This window comes from Schistocerca gregaria, chromosome 9, assembly GCF_023897955.1.
Source record: "Schistocerca gregaria isolate iqSchGreg1 chromosome 9, iqSchGreg1.2, whole genome shotgun sequence".
In the NCBI taxonomy this organism is placed as follows: domain Eukaryota; kingdom Metazoa; phylum Arthropoda; class Insecta; order Orthoptera; family Acrididae; genus Schistocerca; species Schistocerca gregaria.
In genome coordinates, this window is record NC_064928.1 from 91,841,691 (window position 1) to 91,860,021 (window position 18,331).

At 43.9% G+C, this 18,331-nt stretch overlaps 1 protein-coding gene across 6 annotated transcripts in view; it reads right to left on the reverse strand.

The window, feature by feature from the left end:
- The window catches only part of LOC126292313 (uncharacterized), a 61,651-nt gene that overhangs the window by 28,671 nt on the left and 14,649 nt on the right, over positions 1 to 18,331 (reverse strand). For 5 of the 6 annotated variants that reach the window (XR_007552095.1, XR_007552093.1, XM_049986245.1 and 2 more), the window contains exon 2: positions 8,795 to 8,851. The exons of the other annotated variant lie outside the window; for it this stretch is intronic. Coding sequence is in view for 3 of the 5 variants with exons in the window: in XM_049986245.1 (XP_049842202.1) it covers positions 8,795 to 8,851 (57 nt within the window). In the remaining 2 variants the exon portion in view is untranslated. The remainder of the gene's footprint in view (positions 1 to 8,794; positions 8,852 to 18,331) is intronic. 6 annotated transcript variants of the gene reach the window in all.

The window sequence follows — 18,331 nt, forward strand, 5'->3', positions numbered from 1 at the left end:
GGCAAGTGCTCTACCATCTGAAATACCCAAGCACGACCCACAACCCATCCTCACAGCTCTAATTCTGCCAGTACCTCATCTCCTACCTTCCAAACTTCACAGAAGCCCTTCTTCCACTGCAGAGTGAAAATTGCGTTCTGGGAACATCCACTAGGCTGTGGCTAAGCCATGTCTCTGCAATATCCTTTCTTCCAGGAGTGCTAGTTCTGCAAGGTTCGCAGGAGACCTACTGTAAAGTTTGGAAGGTAGGAGACGAGGTACTGGCAGAAGTAAAGCTGTGATGCCGGGGCGTGAGTCGTGCTTGGGTAGCTCAGGTGGTAGAGCACTTGCCCCACAAAAGGAAAACGTCCCAAGTTTGAGTCTCGGTCCGGAACACAGTTTTAATCTGGCAGGAAGTTTCATATCGGTGCACACTCTGCTGCAGAGTGAAAATCTCATTATAGAAAAAGCTTTTGACAATGTTGACTGGAATACTCTTTCTCAAATTCTACAGATGGCAGGGCTGAAATGTAGGGAGCAAAATACTATTTAAATTTGTACAGAAATGAGACAGCATTGTAAGAGTTGGGGGGATGAAAGGGAAGCAGTGGGAGAAATAACAACTTTGAGATTTGTTGATGACATTGTAATTCTGTCAAGACAGGAAAGCACTTGGAGGAGCAGTTGAATGTATGGAGCCGTGGCTCAGGGTGATCAGTGTGCTGCCGGCAGAAATGCATAACGCAAGTCTTGGCAGCTGAAAACTGGAAGCCGTGCACTACAGCCCAAGACTGTGCTTTGTGGATAGCACCCTGCAGTTGCCGTTCAGCAGCTGCAATGACAGTGGAGCTATAGTACAGGCAGAAGTCGTCAGCATACAAGGAAACTGAGTCAAATGTTCCCACCACTGCAGCGAGCACATTAATTGCAATTAAAAAGAGGCAGACACTTAAGACAGATCATTGCGGTACCCCATTCTCCTGAACTCAGGAGGAACTATGGGAGGCCACAACTTGCACGCAAAAGGAATGATGCAACAGAAAATTTTGTATGAAAATCGGGAGTGGACCCCGAAGACCCCAACCATGAAGTGTAGAGAGGGTGTGATGTCACCATGTCTAATCATATGTCTTCCGCATGTCAAAAAAGATGGCGACCAGATGCTGACAGTGGGCAAAGGCCATATGGATGGCAGACTCAGGCACACCAGATTATTGGCAGCAGAACAGCCCTTACAGAACTCACCCTGAGAGGTAGCCAGAAGGCCCCGAGACTCAAGTAGCCAACTCAACCTCCGGCTCACCATGTGTTCAAGCAACTTACAAAGAATGTTGGTGAGGCTAATGGGGTGGTAGCTGTCCGCCTCTAGAGGGTTCTTGTCAGGTTTCGATTCTTTCCCGCCACTGCAACAGGAACTTACCCTCGACCCAGATATGGTTGAAAAGGTCTAGGAGGCGTCGCTGGCAGTCCACCGAGAGGTGTTTGAGCATCTGATAGTGGATGCGATCTGGCCCAGGAGCCATACCAGGGCAAGTGGCTAGGGCACATTGGAATTCCCACTCACTGAATGGAGCATTGTATGATTCAGGGTGGCACATGTGAAATGAAAGGCTCTGACATTCCAACCGCTCTTTCAGGGAGCGGAAGACCAATGGGTAATTCGCAGAAATCGAACTCTGAGCAAAATGCTCCGCTAAGCAGTTTGCAATTGTGTCAGAGTCAGTACAGACTGCTCCAATCAGTGAAAGCGCAGCTATGCTGACGGGGATCCGATAGCCATAAAGTTGCCTGATCTTAGGCCAAACCTGCGATGGAGAGGTACGGAGGCCAATAGTGGAGAGATATCTTTCCCAGCACTCCTGCTAACATTGGTGAATGAGGCAGGCTTGCGCATGGAGCCGTTTAAAGACGATGAGGTGTTCCAATGAGGGATGCTGCTTGTGATGCTGGAGTGCCCGCCTGCTATCTTTAATCGCCTCGGCGATCTCTGACGACCACCAGGGCACAGTCCACTGCCGAGGGGACACAAAAGAACAGGGAATGGCAGATTCTGCAGCAGTAACGATGCCGGTGGTGACCGAGTGAACCACCGCATCAATGGCATCATTGGAAAGAGGCTCAATAGCAGCAATGGAGGTGAACAAGTCCCAGTCAGCCTTAGTCATAGCCCGTCTGCAGGGGTGCCCAGAAGAGTGATGCTGTGGCAGTGACAGAAAGATCAGAAAGTGGACACTACTACTCAAATCATCATGCACATTCCATTGGACAGATGGTAATAGGCTAGGGCTGAGTACGTGCCACGTGCCACACTGAAATGTGTGAAGGCACCAGTATTTAAAAGAGAAAGGTCGAGCTGTGACGATACTTGCTCAATGATGCTGCCTCAGCCTGTTTCCACTGATCCACCCCACAGAGGGTTATAGGCTTTGAAGTCGCCCAGTAACTAAAAAGGTGGTGGCAATTGGTCTATCAGCGCAGACTGGACATGCTGCGGGGCATCACCAGCCAGTGGAAGATAGACTGCAGACAGTAACAGCCTCAGGCATCCATACCCGAACAGCAACAGCCTCTAAAGGTGTTTGTAGAGGGACAGACTCGCTGTAAAGAGAGTGAAAGATGTATATGCAGACGCCCCTCTCATAAGCTGCCCGGTTCTTATAATAACCACAATAGCCCCATAGAGAAAGGGTTTACATCACCGGAAACCAAGTTTCCTGAAGAGCAATGCAGAGGAAAGGGTGAAGGCTGAGAAGTTGTCTTAACTCAGCAAGATGTTGGAAAAAATCGCTGCAGTTCCACTGGAGGAAGACATTGTTCATGGCAGAGAAAGGTGTGAAGGGACCGAGGAGGCAGATTATGTCACTGGGTCACCTGCTGCCACCGATTGAGTACCAACAGGAGCGACATCCATCATGTCTGAGGGACTGGCTAGATCTAGGTCCTCAGCCGATGCCAAAATCTCCACTGTGTCCTCAGATGCAGGGCTTGTAGGTAGCAGTGGAGTGGGTGCCACCACAATTTCCTTGGTCTTAGGGGTCTTTGATTTTGATTTCTCACACTATTCCTTTGGTTGCCCTAGCTGGGAGGGCTTCTTTGATTCAGTCTCCGGGACTGATGAGGACCGCGAAGCCCTATGACCAGTTACCTGGGGCTTCTTCAGCCCCTGGCGTGTGTCTGGTTTGCTACTGGTAGGAACCTGGGAAGGGAGTGACCCAAGGGATCCCTTCCTAGAAAGAGAAGCCGAAGAAAACTTACACTTCTCCAGGTTAGAAGTGGGGACTGGTGTCCCCAATTGTTGAGGGGGTGCTGCTCCCGAGGTAGGTGGTGTGGGAACAACAGGGAGGGAAGTGCCCCCCACCATCAAGGGGGCAGGTGTCCTTCAGCTCTGAGAGCTGACTGTATGTGGTACAACAGATAGAGCTGTAACAGGACTGACAGTGGCGGCATAAGATGATGTCATGCACACAGGATGAAGCCATTCAAATTTCCGTTTAGTCTCAGTGAAGATCAGTCGGTCCAGGATCTTGTATTCCATTATTTTCCATTCCTTCTGTAGAATCTTACAGTCCAGCGAGCAAGGGGGATGGTGTTCTCCACAGTTGGCACAGGTGGGAGGCGGGGCACATGGAGTATCAGGATGGGATGGAGGACCACAATCGCGACATATGAGGCTGGAAGCACAGCGGGAAGACAAATGGTGGAACTTCCAACACTTGAAGCACTGAGGAGGAGGAGGGATATGTGGCTTAACATCACAACAGCAGACCATCACCTTCACCTTCTTGGGTAATGTGTCACCCTCGAAGTTCAAGATGGCAATCTGATTATCCCTCAGACCCCAGTAGACGTGCTGGATAAAATGGACACCTCGCACTCTAAGTTGGCACACAGCTTGTCATCGGAATGTAAAAGAAGGTCCATGTGGAAGATAATGCCCTGGACATATTTAAGCTTTCGTGCGGCGTGATAGTAACAGAAACATCTCCCAGCTTCTTACAAGTGTGCATTGCCTGTGACTGGGCAGAGGATGCTGTTTTTATCAAGACTGACCCGGACCGCATTTTTGACAAGTCCACCTCCCCGAACTTGTCCTCTAAATGCTCTACAAAGAACTGAGGCTGCATGGACACAAGGATTCCCCTTCAGCTCTCGTACAGACTAAATACAGGGGCAAATATGTCTCACCGTCATTGATAGCCTTTTGTTCCTCCCACGGTGTGGCCAGGAAGGGGAACGATTTGGGATCACACATGTTTGCATTAAAGTGAGCCCTCAAATGCTTAGAGACTGCCGGTGGTTGGCCACCAGCAAGAGAAGATGTGCCATGCTTCACTGTGTGTAATCTGCCCTGATGCCACCTACTATGACCAAGGGCCCTCCCCACGGGCACCAGGGCACAACTAGGGCCACCTGGCATGATGGCCATTGCCGGGACTCCCGATGCCCCAGGAAGATAGGCATCTGCTCCTTGGCATACAAGGGGAGTTAACAGCGCAGGCATCAGGAGAGTGATCCCTGTGTTGTCAGGGGGGCTTCAACCAACAGGGTACATGGTGGCCCCACCACAACGGACTGACTACTGTGCTGGATATTAGGTGGCAAGTGGTCCATGGTCGTCATCAGCGCAGAAAGCGGCACTGCAGAGTGCATGGCGGAAATTGCACCCAGGAATGTATCCTCATCCAAGAGATGGAGACCGAGCAAGACTGCAACACATCGACGAATAAACTCACTAAAGGTCACAATGCACGATGGACACAACGCACCTAGTAAGGCGCCCTTTCCCAGCTGGCTCACTCTTCGGATTAATTTTGAAATATGGTGGTCAGACCCAAGGGGGGACCATCACATAAGGGCTGAAACTTTTGAGTCACCTCTTATAACAGGCAGGAAAACCACAGGCCTATCCTTACCCCTGAACCTGCGTGGAGAAAGGAAGTGTGGGAGGGAAAAATCATAGAGGGTGACCAAGAGATGAATACAGGAAGCATCTTCAGAATTTCTAAGTTGAGGTAGTTATTCAGAGTTGAAGAGGCTTGCACAGGATAGAGTAGCATGGAGAGCTATGTCAAACCAGTCTTCAAAGCGAAGACCAAACAACAACTACAACAACCATCATAATTGTTTTTTGGCTCTGCTCTGCACTCTGATCAATTTGTTTGTTTTTGAGTTTGTCTTAACAATTCTCATCATGCATTTCTCGACTGCCTGCTACAAAATATTCAGTTTATGAATAGTTTTCACACTGAAGTCTGTGAAACCATCACAGCTGAAAGAGGCCTCTATGATGAACAATTCCTATAATGTATAACACAGGGGTTTTTGAAAAATAGGTACCAATGCTGTCTGTTGTGCGGAGGAGTAGGGGTAGCAGAGTGGTTTCAAAACAGCTGTATAACCTGGCTCAGTATGAGTATGGCAGTTCTGTGGAAAAGTTACTGAACTATCTGCTTGTAAAGACAAAATGGTCACCCTAGTAGAAAAAATGTCCTGCTGCCTGTTTTCTTTGTGTGAAAAATGTGAAAGCTGTAGACATTCATAGTGAATTTTGCATAGTATACAAGGAGAATATCATGAGTGATATTGCTGTAAGAAAATTGTACTGATTGTTTCAGCAAGGTTGGATGGATGTCCACAATGAAAAAAGTAGTGGACAACCATCTACTGTGACAAATGAACTTGATGCAAATGTAAAAGATAGAATTTGAGAAAACAGTTGGTACACAATTGCAGAATTACCAGTCACTTTTCTTCAGGTATCATAGATTTACAAACTTGTGACTGATAATCCTGGTTAACACAAATTTTGTTCACAATGGGTCCCAAAACTTCTGACTGATCACCACAAAATGAAGAGTTTGGGAGCCGCAGTAATGTTTCTGATGTGGTATGATGAAAGAGGAGACAAACTCCTCAATCACACTGTGACAGGATATGGAACATAGTATGCATATGTCAACTTGGATACAAAAATCCAATGACTGGAGTGGGACATTTAAAATGCCACCAAACATACTCTGCTAGACAGCTGGTGACAAATGCTTTTTGCGAAGAAAAAGAGTACTTGTTGCTCTTTTTGAAAAAAGCTCTACTATAAATTTCAAAAGTTACTGTGAAACCATAAATGATCTCAGTACAGCCACAGAGAGCAAAAGGAATGGGAAGTTGAGTTCTGACATTGTTTTTGCACATGATAATACTGGTACACATGCTGCCATTGTACACAAGTAGTTTCAACTGGGAATTGTTTTATCCAATTATTTAAAACTGTTCCTGAAGATAAAGAAATGGCTATGCTCACTTCAGTTTCAAGATCATCATGAGTTAAAGGAATGTGTCAAAGCAAGCCTTGGCTTGCAGAATTCTACAATGAGGGCACTGATAACTTGTTCCTTGATTAGACGACTGCCTCGTAGAAGGAGTCAATTATGTACAAAAACAGTAGCCAACTGTGTATCCAAGTAGTATATAATTAAAAAATCTCTCATGGTACTGGTTTTTTCTTATACATTAATGGAACTTACTTTTAGAACAGCCAACTTGATGCAATGAAATGAAATCTTAATTGAGACTCGTTTAGGTCATTGCCACCAACGATGTTTATGAGGGGGTTTAATTGAAGTTCCGCCAGCACTCCGCGAAATGTATATACTTCAAAAATTTCAAATATGGATCATTCAAGATCTCGTACTGCCTTAACTATTCACTGAGACCTTGTTCCTTTATGTGAGATCTTAGAAAGCATCCTGTAGTGTGTATACAGTTTTGACCCTGAAGGAATGTTACCATGAATAGCAATATCCCCAAAGTGCAGAGTTCATGAGAAAACTTTGCCTGGTAAAGACAATGTTGAGTGAAAACCTGAAGATAGGATACCATTAATAGAAATATTAACCCTGGTAAAAAAATCATTGCCATGTAACTAAATGTTGAGATTTATGTCTCACACAGTAAATTTGATTGCAACTGTTTCAAACAAACGTTTATAGTAGAGCTGACAGGTAATCCATAATGTCTACGTATGTATGACAATATTCATGTATGCCCCAGGGCAGTGTGTTAGAACACTTGCTGTAAATGTTACATATTAGTAACTATGCAGACAATATTAATAGTAACCTCAAACTTTTTGCAGATGAAGCAGTTATCTATAACGAAGCACTGTCTGAAAATATCTGTACAATTTTCAGTCAGATCATGATAAGTTTTCATGATGATGTATAGATTGGTAATTTGATTTAAATGTTCAAAAAAATAAAATTGAGCTCTTCACAAAAAGAAAAAAAAATGTTTTCTATAGCAACAATATCAATGAGTCACAACTGGAATCAAACAACTCTCACATAGGTTCAGTCTTATTTGACACAGATGTCACATTTCGGTTCACTGGCAGAATACTAGGAAACCTTAATCTGTCTATAATGACTACTTACAAAACACCCACACAAGGATATTGCTCAAGTATGTGGGACATGTACCAAACATTACTATCATGAGATATCCAATATACCAGTACACAAAGAAGAACAACATCAATCATCATAGGCTTGTTTGAGCACTAGGATAGCGTCACAGAGATTCTGAAAAAACTGAACTGGAGGACACTTGAAGAGAGACATCAATTGCTCTGTGAGTGCCAATAAGTTTCAAGAAGCATCTTTACATGAGGAAACTTGGAATATACACAGCCCTCCCACGTACTGCTCCCATATGGATCATAAAGACAAGATTAGACAGCTCGCATCTCACACAAACACTGTTAGGCAATCAATCTTGTCATGTGAATGGAATGGGGTTGAGAACTAATAAATGGAACATTGGGAGGTACACTGTGCCATTCACTTTGGAGTGTTTTACGGTGTATAGTTTCAGATGCAGAAGTAGGTATCAAGCCACTGTGATCTGTCTTGGAAACACAACTACAAGCCCATTACTCTACTCAGGGAACTGGAATAATTTCTTTGTGAGAATGATGATTCCATTAAACAATGTGTGGCTACAGCAAAGAGTTATCAACAACCTTCTTGTACCTAGAGGGTCACAGTTGCAACTATCTGTCATGCTGGTAAAAAAATATATGTTCTGTATGTGATATCACCGCCTATCATCGAGTGAGAGCAAGTTACTGTATTCCCTCTAAAATGTTCACGTTATCTTGTTTATTGTTAAATTTATTTCGGAAACTACCAGACTAAGGAGGGTGATAGTACATGCACAGGAGCAGATGCCAACCTCATTGCAGAAATAAGAGTGTTGCGCTGTAGTTTGGGTCTTCTCTAAATCATCTACAGAGTGACAGAGACACTCCCTCAACATTTCTGGTAATTGTCTGTCATTTGAGAATTACAATGTGTGCTAATAAATGTGTTTTAACCAGTTGAGCACTGTCTTGTTCAGTACAAAAACCTGATACAGTAAAGAAGCAAGTTAATGAACAAATATTTAATCAATTAAGAGACACCACTCAGGTTTAGCTTAGTGAGAAAATCATAATAACCATTCTAGCTTCAGAAATGAAAAAAGAAGACAAACAATTGCACTTTGGACTTTAAAAAAAGCTCTTACTCTAGAATAGTAGTCTGTGACTTTCAGATACAAATAAAAAGGAATTTGTTAGAAATTAGGAGTATTGGAATGGAGGGAAAGTTTATAATTGATGAAATGTGACACCTAACATTATCATACTTATTAGCCTAAACATGTACAATCAGTTATTCTCTCTTTTAGCCCTGATACAATGTAAAAATAGCACTATTTAATCAAAAACTCTGTCAAACATTAGCAGCTACAGGCAAGAATAACGGATAATACTTACATTTCCTTCAATATAGAACTCTTCAGTTTCTGGCTGCTCATATGGGTCAGCTGATATCTGCAAGTAAGAAGACATGATGAGCCCACACAGAGTCACATTCATGGAGAAAAGTAAAATTGTGAATTACACTGTCCAGTCACATGACCACCTGTCTGACTACTGTGAGGCATGCAGAAAGAGCGTCAATGAGGTTCTGGAAGGTACTGATAGGGATGTGGATCCATTCCAGCTCCATGAACAGCTGCATTAGGTTTCCCAGTTAAGGCTCCACAGTGCAAACAGTCCGATTGAGCTTTGCAAAACCAGACATAATGTCTTATGGGATAACAGCAATCAGTGATTTTATAATGTTACTTAAAAACCGTCTTGATTGCAAATTTTTTATTCATATGACTGGTTTCGGTTCATTCAGAACCATCTTCAGATCTGATATTTCAGTTACAGGAGTGATGTGACGTAGCATGTGAAAATTGGTAGATTTGGACGGGTTACTCCTGTAACTGAAATATCAGATCTGGAGATGGTTCTGAATGAACCGAAACCAGTCATATGAATAAAAAATTTGCAATCAAGACGGTTTTTAAGTAACATTATAGTCCGATTGAGGTTGTCCTACAGATCCACAACTGGCTTTAAATCCAGGAAGTTTGGTGGCCAGCGGACTACAGTACACTCATCCTGATGCTCTTTAAACTACACACGTACACTGTGAGCTGTGTGACATGATGCATTGTCCTGCTGGTAGGTGCCATTGTGTCGAGGAAAAACAAACTGGATGTAGGGGTGGACATAGTGCCCAAGGATAGATGCATACTTGTGTTGACCTAGTGTGCATTCTAGTGCGACAAGATCACCAACAGAAGACCACAAAAACATTTCCTAGACTATAATCCTCTGTCGTTTTGCCTGCACCCTTCCAGCAATTGCTGCAGGTGTTTGCTTTCAGTTAAGGAGCATAGAATGTAATTCATCTGAAAAGGCCACCTATCGCCACTCAATGGATGTGCAGCTGCAGTACTGGAATGCAAATTCCATCCTTTGTTGCCAATGAACAGCAAGCATCACGGGCGGATGAACCATGTGCCTGCTGCAGAGGCCCATGTGAAGCAAAGCTCACTAAACAGACACTGATGGTGGCCCCTCAGTTGATTTGGGCGACCTGTACACATCTCTGCAGCCATCAGTCACAACTCTCACCTCTGGTCTTTGGTGCACCACAGTTGCATCAGCAATGGTTTTACCACAGGTAGTATACTTTAACCACAGCAGCACACAAACTGTATACAAACTTAACCGTTTTGTAAATGCTTCCACCCTCGGATGGTTGGTTTAAAGGAGAGGGGAAGGGACAAAACTGCGAGGTCATCAGTCCCTTGTTCCCAGTAAAAGAATTACATACGGGAAAGAAGAAAAGAAAGGAGATGTACAGCACAATAACTGGAGAATGGAATAACCAGAAGAACAACAGGAGGACAACCAACACTACTATGGACAAAACGGGAAAAGAAAACCACACAGAGAGGTAAGAAACAGGTATAAGGGATAAAAACAAGAGAGCAAATGACAGTGGCTGACCGACCACAATAATAAAAAGGAAAAGCCAGCCACTCTCAGACACACAGACACCTAGCCTAAAAGCATTAGAGTGGAAAACACAAAGGGACAAAGGACATGCATGAAAACTTATATAGAATTATAAAACCCACTGTCATGTATAAAACATGAAACTAAATTAGCCAATGAGGCATTGTCAGTTCAAATTAATGGCAACGAGTCTGGTAACTGAAGAGTCCATTGCAGAGCAGATAAAGATGGACAGCTCAACAAGATAGGCACCACTGTGAGCCGATTGCCACACAGACACTGAGGTGGGTCATATGGCACAGGAAGTAGCCATGTGTCACCCAAGTGTGGGCAATGTAGAGCCAACAGAGAACCACAGAGTACCTGCGAGAGGCCCACATGGAGGTCTTCCACACATTCATAGTCACCTTAATGACACGCAGTTTGTTGTGCGTACTGAAGTTATGCCATTCTGTCTCCCAAAGCTGCAAAATCTTGCAGAGTAGTACTGAATGCAGGTGAGTTGCAGAGAAGCCGATCTGCATAAGCTGTTTCCGCGTAGCCTGTTTAGTCAGCCTGTCGGCATTCGTTGCCTGGGATGCCGACGTGACCTACAGTCCAGACAAACACCACTGAATGACTAGATCGTTTCAGGGCATAGATGAAGTCCTGGACAGTCACTACCAAAGGATTACGAGGGTAGCACTGGTTGATAGCTTGTAGGTTGATCAAGGTGTCAACAAACAGAAGAAATGACACACAGGTGCACAAACGGATGTGTTCAAGAGCACGAGATAAAGCCACCAACTTGGCAGTGAAAACACTGCAAACATCGGGCAAGGAATGCTGTTCAATATGTCCTCCATAGACATATGCAAAGCTGACATGATCATCAGCCATTGAGCTGTCGGTGTAAACCACTTCGTGGTTTCGGTACATGTCAAGAATTGAGAGGAAGTGGAAGCAGAGAGCCGCGGGGTTAACTGAGTCCTTAAGGCCATGTGAAATGTCCAGGTGAAGCCATGGCCTAGGTGAACACCATGGGGGTGTGCGTGAATGGACCTCAAGTATAGGTGGTAAAGGCAAGGACTCCAGTTTGGAAAGAAGGGATCGGACACAAACTGCAATTGTAAACCATGGCCTGGGCCACTGCTGTGGGAGATGAACCACCATGGGTGGGAAAAGGACATGGTAATTCAGATGTGCAGGACCTACAACCATGTGCAACCTAACTGGCCAGCAGTTGTGCATGCCTAACCTGCAATGGAGGGACTCCGTCCTCCACCAGGACACTGGTCACTGCACTCGTCCTAAAAGCTTCTGTCACTAGACAAATACCACAGTGGTGCACTGGGCCGAGTAAATGCAATGCTGAGTGCACCACTGAAGCATATACCAGACTCCCATAGTCAAGGCCGGATTGAACAAGGGCTCTGTAGAGCTGCAGCAGCTTAGAGTGATCTGCACCCCAGTTGGTGTTGCTCAGGCAGCGAAGGGCATCAAGGTGCTGTCAGTACTTCCGCTTAAGCTGACGAAGGTGAGGAAACCAAGTCAATCTGGCATCAAAAACCAGTCCTAAGAATTGGTACGTCTCCATCCCAGTGAGTGGATTGTCATTAAGGTAAAGTTCTGGTTCTGGGTGAACAATACAACAACAACAGAAGTGCATAACACACGACATTGTGGCCAATAACTGGAAACTGTAGGCTAGAGCCCATGACTGCACCTTGTGGATGGCTCCTGCAGGCGGCGCTCAGCAACACCAGTACTAGTGGAACAGTACAAAATGGAGAAGTCGTCTGCATACAGAGAAGGTGAGATGGACAGCCCTATAGCTGCTGCTAGACCATTAGACTATTAATGGCCACTAAAAATAGAGATACACTCAATACATAGCCCTGCAGGACCCCATTCTCCTGGATATGGTGGAACTTTGGGAGGCACCAACTTGGACATGGAAAGTATGAAGTGACCGGAAGTTTTGGATAAAAACCTGGAGCAGGCCTCTGAGACCCCACTCGTATAATGTGGCAAGGTTATGATGTCGCCAGATCATGTCATACGCTTTTCATAAATCAAAAAAGACAGGAACCAGGTGTTGGCATCTGGAAAATCCTGATCGAATGGCAGACTTGAGGGACACAACAATATCAGTGGTAGAGTGACCCTGGTGGAAGCTGCCCTGACATGGAGCCAGTAGGCCACGTGACTCCAGGGCCCAACCCAACCCAATCTCTGACACACCAAACATTCCAGCAGCTTACAAAGAACATTGGTGAGGCTGATGGGCCAATAGCTATCAGCATCGAGCGGATTTTTACTGCGTTTGAGCACCTGAATGATGGTGACCTCCCACCTTTGTGATGGAAAGACGCCTTCGCACCAGATGTTGCTTGGAGTCAGATGAGAGATCTAACTGTGGATCCGATCTGGCCCCGGAGCTGTGTCGGGTCAATGTGCAAGGGCACTGAGGAGCTCTCACTCCATAAATGGAGCATCATAGGAGGCATTGTGGCATGTGAACAAGAGGGCTTTCCCTTCCAGCTACTGTTTGAGAGTACGAAAGGCTGGGGGGTAATTTTCCTATGCAGAGGCTCGACCATAGTGCTCAGTAAAGTGCTCGGCACTCAGGATTGCGTTGGTAGATAACACGCCATTTATGGTAACACCGGGAACAGCTGTTGGGGTATGGTACCCACAAATACGTTTGATCCTTGCCCAGACTTGGGAAGGTGACATATGGAACTCAATGGTCGAGACTTCTCTCTCCAACACTCCTGCTTCTGTCGTTTGATTAGTTGGCAAATGCAGGCATGGAGCTGTTTAAAGCCTATGAGGTGCTCAAGGGAATGGTACCGCTTATGCTGAGCTCACTGATGCTCCTTAATTGCTTCAGCGACTTCTGGCGATCACTAAGGGACTGCCTTCCCCAGTGTCACCCTAAAGAGTGAGGGATTGTGTTTTCTGCTGCTGCAAGGATTTTTGCAGCCACCTGCTCAACCATCACATCGATGTCCCTGTACGGGGAAGAGTCAATGGTGACAGCAGAGGTGAAAGTTTCCCAGTCCACCATATTTAAAGCCCATCTGGGCAGGCCTCCGTGGGCCTGATGCCGGGGCAGTGACAGGAAAATGGGGAAGTGGTCACTACCACACAGGTCATCATGTGCTCTCCAGTGGATAGACGGGAGAAGTCCTGGGCTACAAATTGATAAATCAATGGTTGAGTAACTACCATGAGCCACACTAAAATGTGTGGTGGCCCCAGTATTTAAGAGGCATAGATCAAACTGAGGCAGTAAAGTTTCGACATCTCTGCCTCTGTTGAAATCTCCCAAAATTAGGAAAGGTTTAGGGAGTTGATCAATCAGTGCACCTAATACATTCCGGGACACTGCACCATCTGGAGGAATATATACAGTGCAGACAGTTATTTCCTGTGTTATCTTTATTCAGACAGCCACAGATTCAAGAGAGGTTTGAAAGGGTGCACGTTCACTACAGACCGAGTTTAGGACATAGACACAAACTCCACCTGACACTCGATTATAGTCGCTACGGTTCCTGTAATATCCCTTATAGCTGCAGAGGGCAGGGGTCTGCATTGCCAGGAACCAGGTCTCCTGGAGGGCAATGCAGATAGCAGGTGTAAAGCTTAACAGCTGCCGTAGTTTAATCAGGCGGTGGAAAAAACTGCCACAATTCCACTGGAGGATGATGTCATCGTGAGACTGTGAAGGCATGGAACATTCAATGAGGTACTTTACACATCAGAGTTACCTGCTGCCACCAATTTATTGCCTGAGCAGTCTATATCCATTGTGTCTGAGGGTCTGGCGAGATCTAGGTCCTCAGCGGACACCAAAATCTACACCCCATCCTCAGCTGCAGAGCTTAGAGGGAGTGCTGGTGTGGATGCCACCACAATTTCCTTGACCTTAGGGGCTTTCTTTTTGGATTTCTCTCGCTGCTCCGTGGGTTTCTCTGGCTGGGAGGACTTCACTGGCTCAGTCTCCAGGACTAAGGATGAATGTTAAGCCCTACGACTAGCTGCTTTTGGGCTCTTCAGCCTCTGGTGGGTGTCGTCTTCCCCACTAGCAGAAACCTGGGAAGCGGGTGACCCAAGGAACCCCTTCCTAGCAAGAGGAGCCGAAGAAGACTTATGCTTCTCCAGCTTTGAAGTGGGGACAGATGTCCCCGATGGTTGGGGCGGGGGCGGGGTGGGGGGGTGGGGGGGTGGGGGGAGACGTGGTGTCTAATTCCCTCAGCATCACCTGATTTAATTCGACTACATTTCATTATCTTCATTTTGCTTTTGCTGATGTTCCTTTTATATCCTGCTTTCAAGACACTGTCCATTCTCTTCAGCTGCTCTTCCATGTCCTTTGCCGTCTCTGACAGAATTACAATGTCATCGGCGAACCTCAACATTTTTATTTCTTTTCCATGGATTTTAATTCCTACTCCAAACGTTTCTTTTGTTTCCTTTACTGCTTGCTCAATATACAGATTGAATAACATCGGGGATAGACTACAACACTGTGTCACTACCTTCCCAACCACTGCTTCCCTTTCATGCCCCTCAACTTTTATAACTGCCATCTGGTTTCTGTACAAATTGTAAATAGCCTTTCGCTCCCTGTATTTTACCCCGTCACCTTTAGAATTTGAAAGAGAGTATTCCAGCCAACATTGTCAAAAGCTTTCTCTAAGTATACAAATGCTAAAAATGTGGGGTTTACTTTTTCTTAACCTATCTTCTAAGATAAGTTGTAAGGTCAGTATTACCTCACGTGTTCCAACATTTCTACAGAATCCAAACTGATCTTCCTGAGGTTAGCTTCTACCAGTTTTTCCATTCTTCTGCAAAGAATTGATGTGCATTTTGTAACCATGACTTATTACACTGACAGTTTGCTGTCTTTCTTTGGGGTTGGAATTATTATATTCTTCTTGAAGTCTGAGGGTATTTCGCCTTGCTCACCAGATGGAAGAGTTATGTCATGGCTGGCTCTCCCAAGGCTATCAATAGTTCTATGGAATGTTGCCTACCCCTCGGGCCGTGTTTTAATTTAGGTTTTTCAGTGCTCTGTCAAATTCTCCATGCAGTATGAAATCTCGCATTTCATCTTCATCTACGTACTCTTCCATTTCCATAATATTGTCCTCAAGTACATCTACATCCTTACATTTGTCCTCTAGCCATCCCTGCTTAGCCATTTTGCACTTCCTGTCGATCTCATTTTTGAGACTTATTTATTCCTTTTCACCTGCTTCATTTACTGCAATTTTCTCCTTTCATCAGTTAAATTCAATGTTTCTTCTGTTACCCATGGATTTCTACTAGCCCTTGTCTTTATACCTACTTGATCCTCTACTGCCTACACTACTTCATCTCTCAAAGTTACCCATTTTCCTTCTACTCTCTCTCTTTCCCCTGTTTTTGTCAATAGTGTCCTAATACTCTGAAACTCTCTACAGCCTTTGGTTCTTTCAGTTTATCCCTTTTCCTTGAATTCCTACCTTTTTGCAGACTTTAGTTATTAATAATATATTCTCCTTCACTATTTACAACAGACTGCCAATGACGGGGTAACTTTTTGATTCTGTGATTGTATAAATCATGTGGTTTTTAGGTGAAGATCTCATCCATTCATTTTCGAAGTGCTTTTTTATACAGAAAGCAAGTTCTTTGGAGGTTGTCTGATATAGAGTGGAAAAGGTGAAATTCTGAGAGAGCAAGATCAGATGAATAAGATGGGCCCAGAATGTCTTCCCATCCCAATTCCAGTATAGTTTTTTTTTTTTTTTTTTTTTTTTTTTAAGTCTAGTTGAATGCGGATGGATGTTATTGTGGAGTAGCAACACTTCACACAGTCTACCTGGTCACTGTTCTTGGACTGTGCCTGCAATACATTTCAGTTGTTGACAATGTGTGTCAGCTATTGTGGTTACATGCCATCACTGTTCCACCAAATCTGTAATATTATCTTTTGTGGATGCATGCTGTTCGTCGTACAGGCAGTTGCTGCTTTGCTTGGGCTCAACCAATATAAGGATATTAGCATTTGTGGCACAAATTTTAATTCATTTCTTCTGCTTCAATCATTATCATAGATAAATATGAGACTTAAATGTCTGAGAATATTTAATTACAAGATCAAAAGAGACAATTGCTCATCGCTAGTAATGCTACAGGATAGGAATGATCAGTGTTGTTAAACAGTCAGTTGATGAGGGACAAGCACAAATGCACATATGGCTACATGCTAGTTTCTGTGATTGTGTACCCATACACCTGATTTTTGAAACTTCCCCATTGCATGCAGATGTTGCACAGTGATTGAATGATTACAGTTCATCACATTTGCCAGGTCTTACCTACACTAATGTGGAACATTGTGGATTAATGTATTGTATTTGTATTCTATTGATTTATTTATCCTGTGGATCACATATTGTACAAAGTACACATGATATAGGACAAGTCGTTTTTCTTAACAAATATGTAGTTTGGAGGAAAAAAGGCAATGGACTGCCATTTAAAAAAATGTACACAAAATTGTTCATTGATGAATATAGTAACTTCACATACAGAGAATACAAACAATTGACATGGGGAACTAAGAAACATGTAGGCAATGTAGTGCTACTTTAAATTTACACAAATAATCATGGAGATTACAGAATAGTGAAAATGTCAATTGGAAACATAACAGAAGGACACTGTCATTTAAAAACTACATTAAACATGAAATTAACATTGAGATTTCACAGACAATTAAGTTTTAATACTAATAGAATGAGTACTTGTACATTCATAAAGCGAGTTGAAAAATTTTGGGAAGTGAAACTGAAACATAGTTATGTATAGTATAAATTAGGTTATTATTTTGCCTACAGAATGTTTTACTCTAATCACAATATTTTACAAATGAACTTTATAATTTTTCATTTCCAGGAATTCTTGTACTGAATAGAAACAGTGCTTTGTCAGAAATGCCTTTAGTTTATCTTTAAATATTGGATCTGGAGCAGTTTTTATTTGTTCTGGAATTTTATTGTGTAATATGACACCCAGATGAGTTATATATTTTTGGTATGATGATGTCCTTGAAAAAAATTGATGGACATTAGATAGCCCTCTGGTATAATGAGCATGTATATCATTGTTTTGGATTAATTTGCCTGTTCTTGAGAGGTATTCCCTGGTGAATAGGATTGTTTCTTGAATGAATAGGGATGGGATGCTTAGAACATTAAGTTTTATAAATTGACATTTACAGGATTCCAGCTTTTTGAGGCCACAAATTATCCTCAGTGCTCTTTTTTGTAGTTTAAATATATTTGTGCTTAGAGTTGAATTTCCCCAAAAGATGATTCCATAGCGGAGCAATGAGTGGAACTGCGCATGGTATGCTTGCAATAGTGTGGATTTACTTGTAGTACATTTTAGTATTCTTGGTCCATAGAAGATGGGACCCGTGGTCTAGGGGTAGCGTATTTGATTCATAATCAAAACATCTTCGGTTCCGGGTTAGATCCCTGCCACTGCCTAAATTTTGATAAATAATCAGCATTGGCGGCCGAAGACTTCCGGCATAAGAAATCAGCCTCATTCTGCCAACGGCCTTGTCAAAGAGGGTGGAGGAGCGGATAGAGGTTCAGGGCACCCTCTTGTCCAAGGGGTGGGAAATTGCCCCTAAAGAAGGAAGAATCAGCAACGATCAACGACATGAGGATGCAGAAGGCAATGGAAACCACTGCATTAAAGACATGTAACATGTATCCACAGGACATGTGGCCTGTAGTTGAAGAAGTGTCATGATGATATCTCCATTGGCAAAAGATTCCGGAATAGTCCCCCATTCGAATCTCCGGGAGGGGACTGCCAAGGGGGAGGTTACCATGAGAAAAAGACTGAATAATCAACGAAAGGATAATGTTCTACGAGTCGGGGCATGGAATGTCAGAA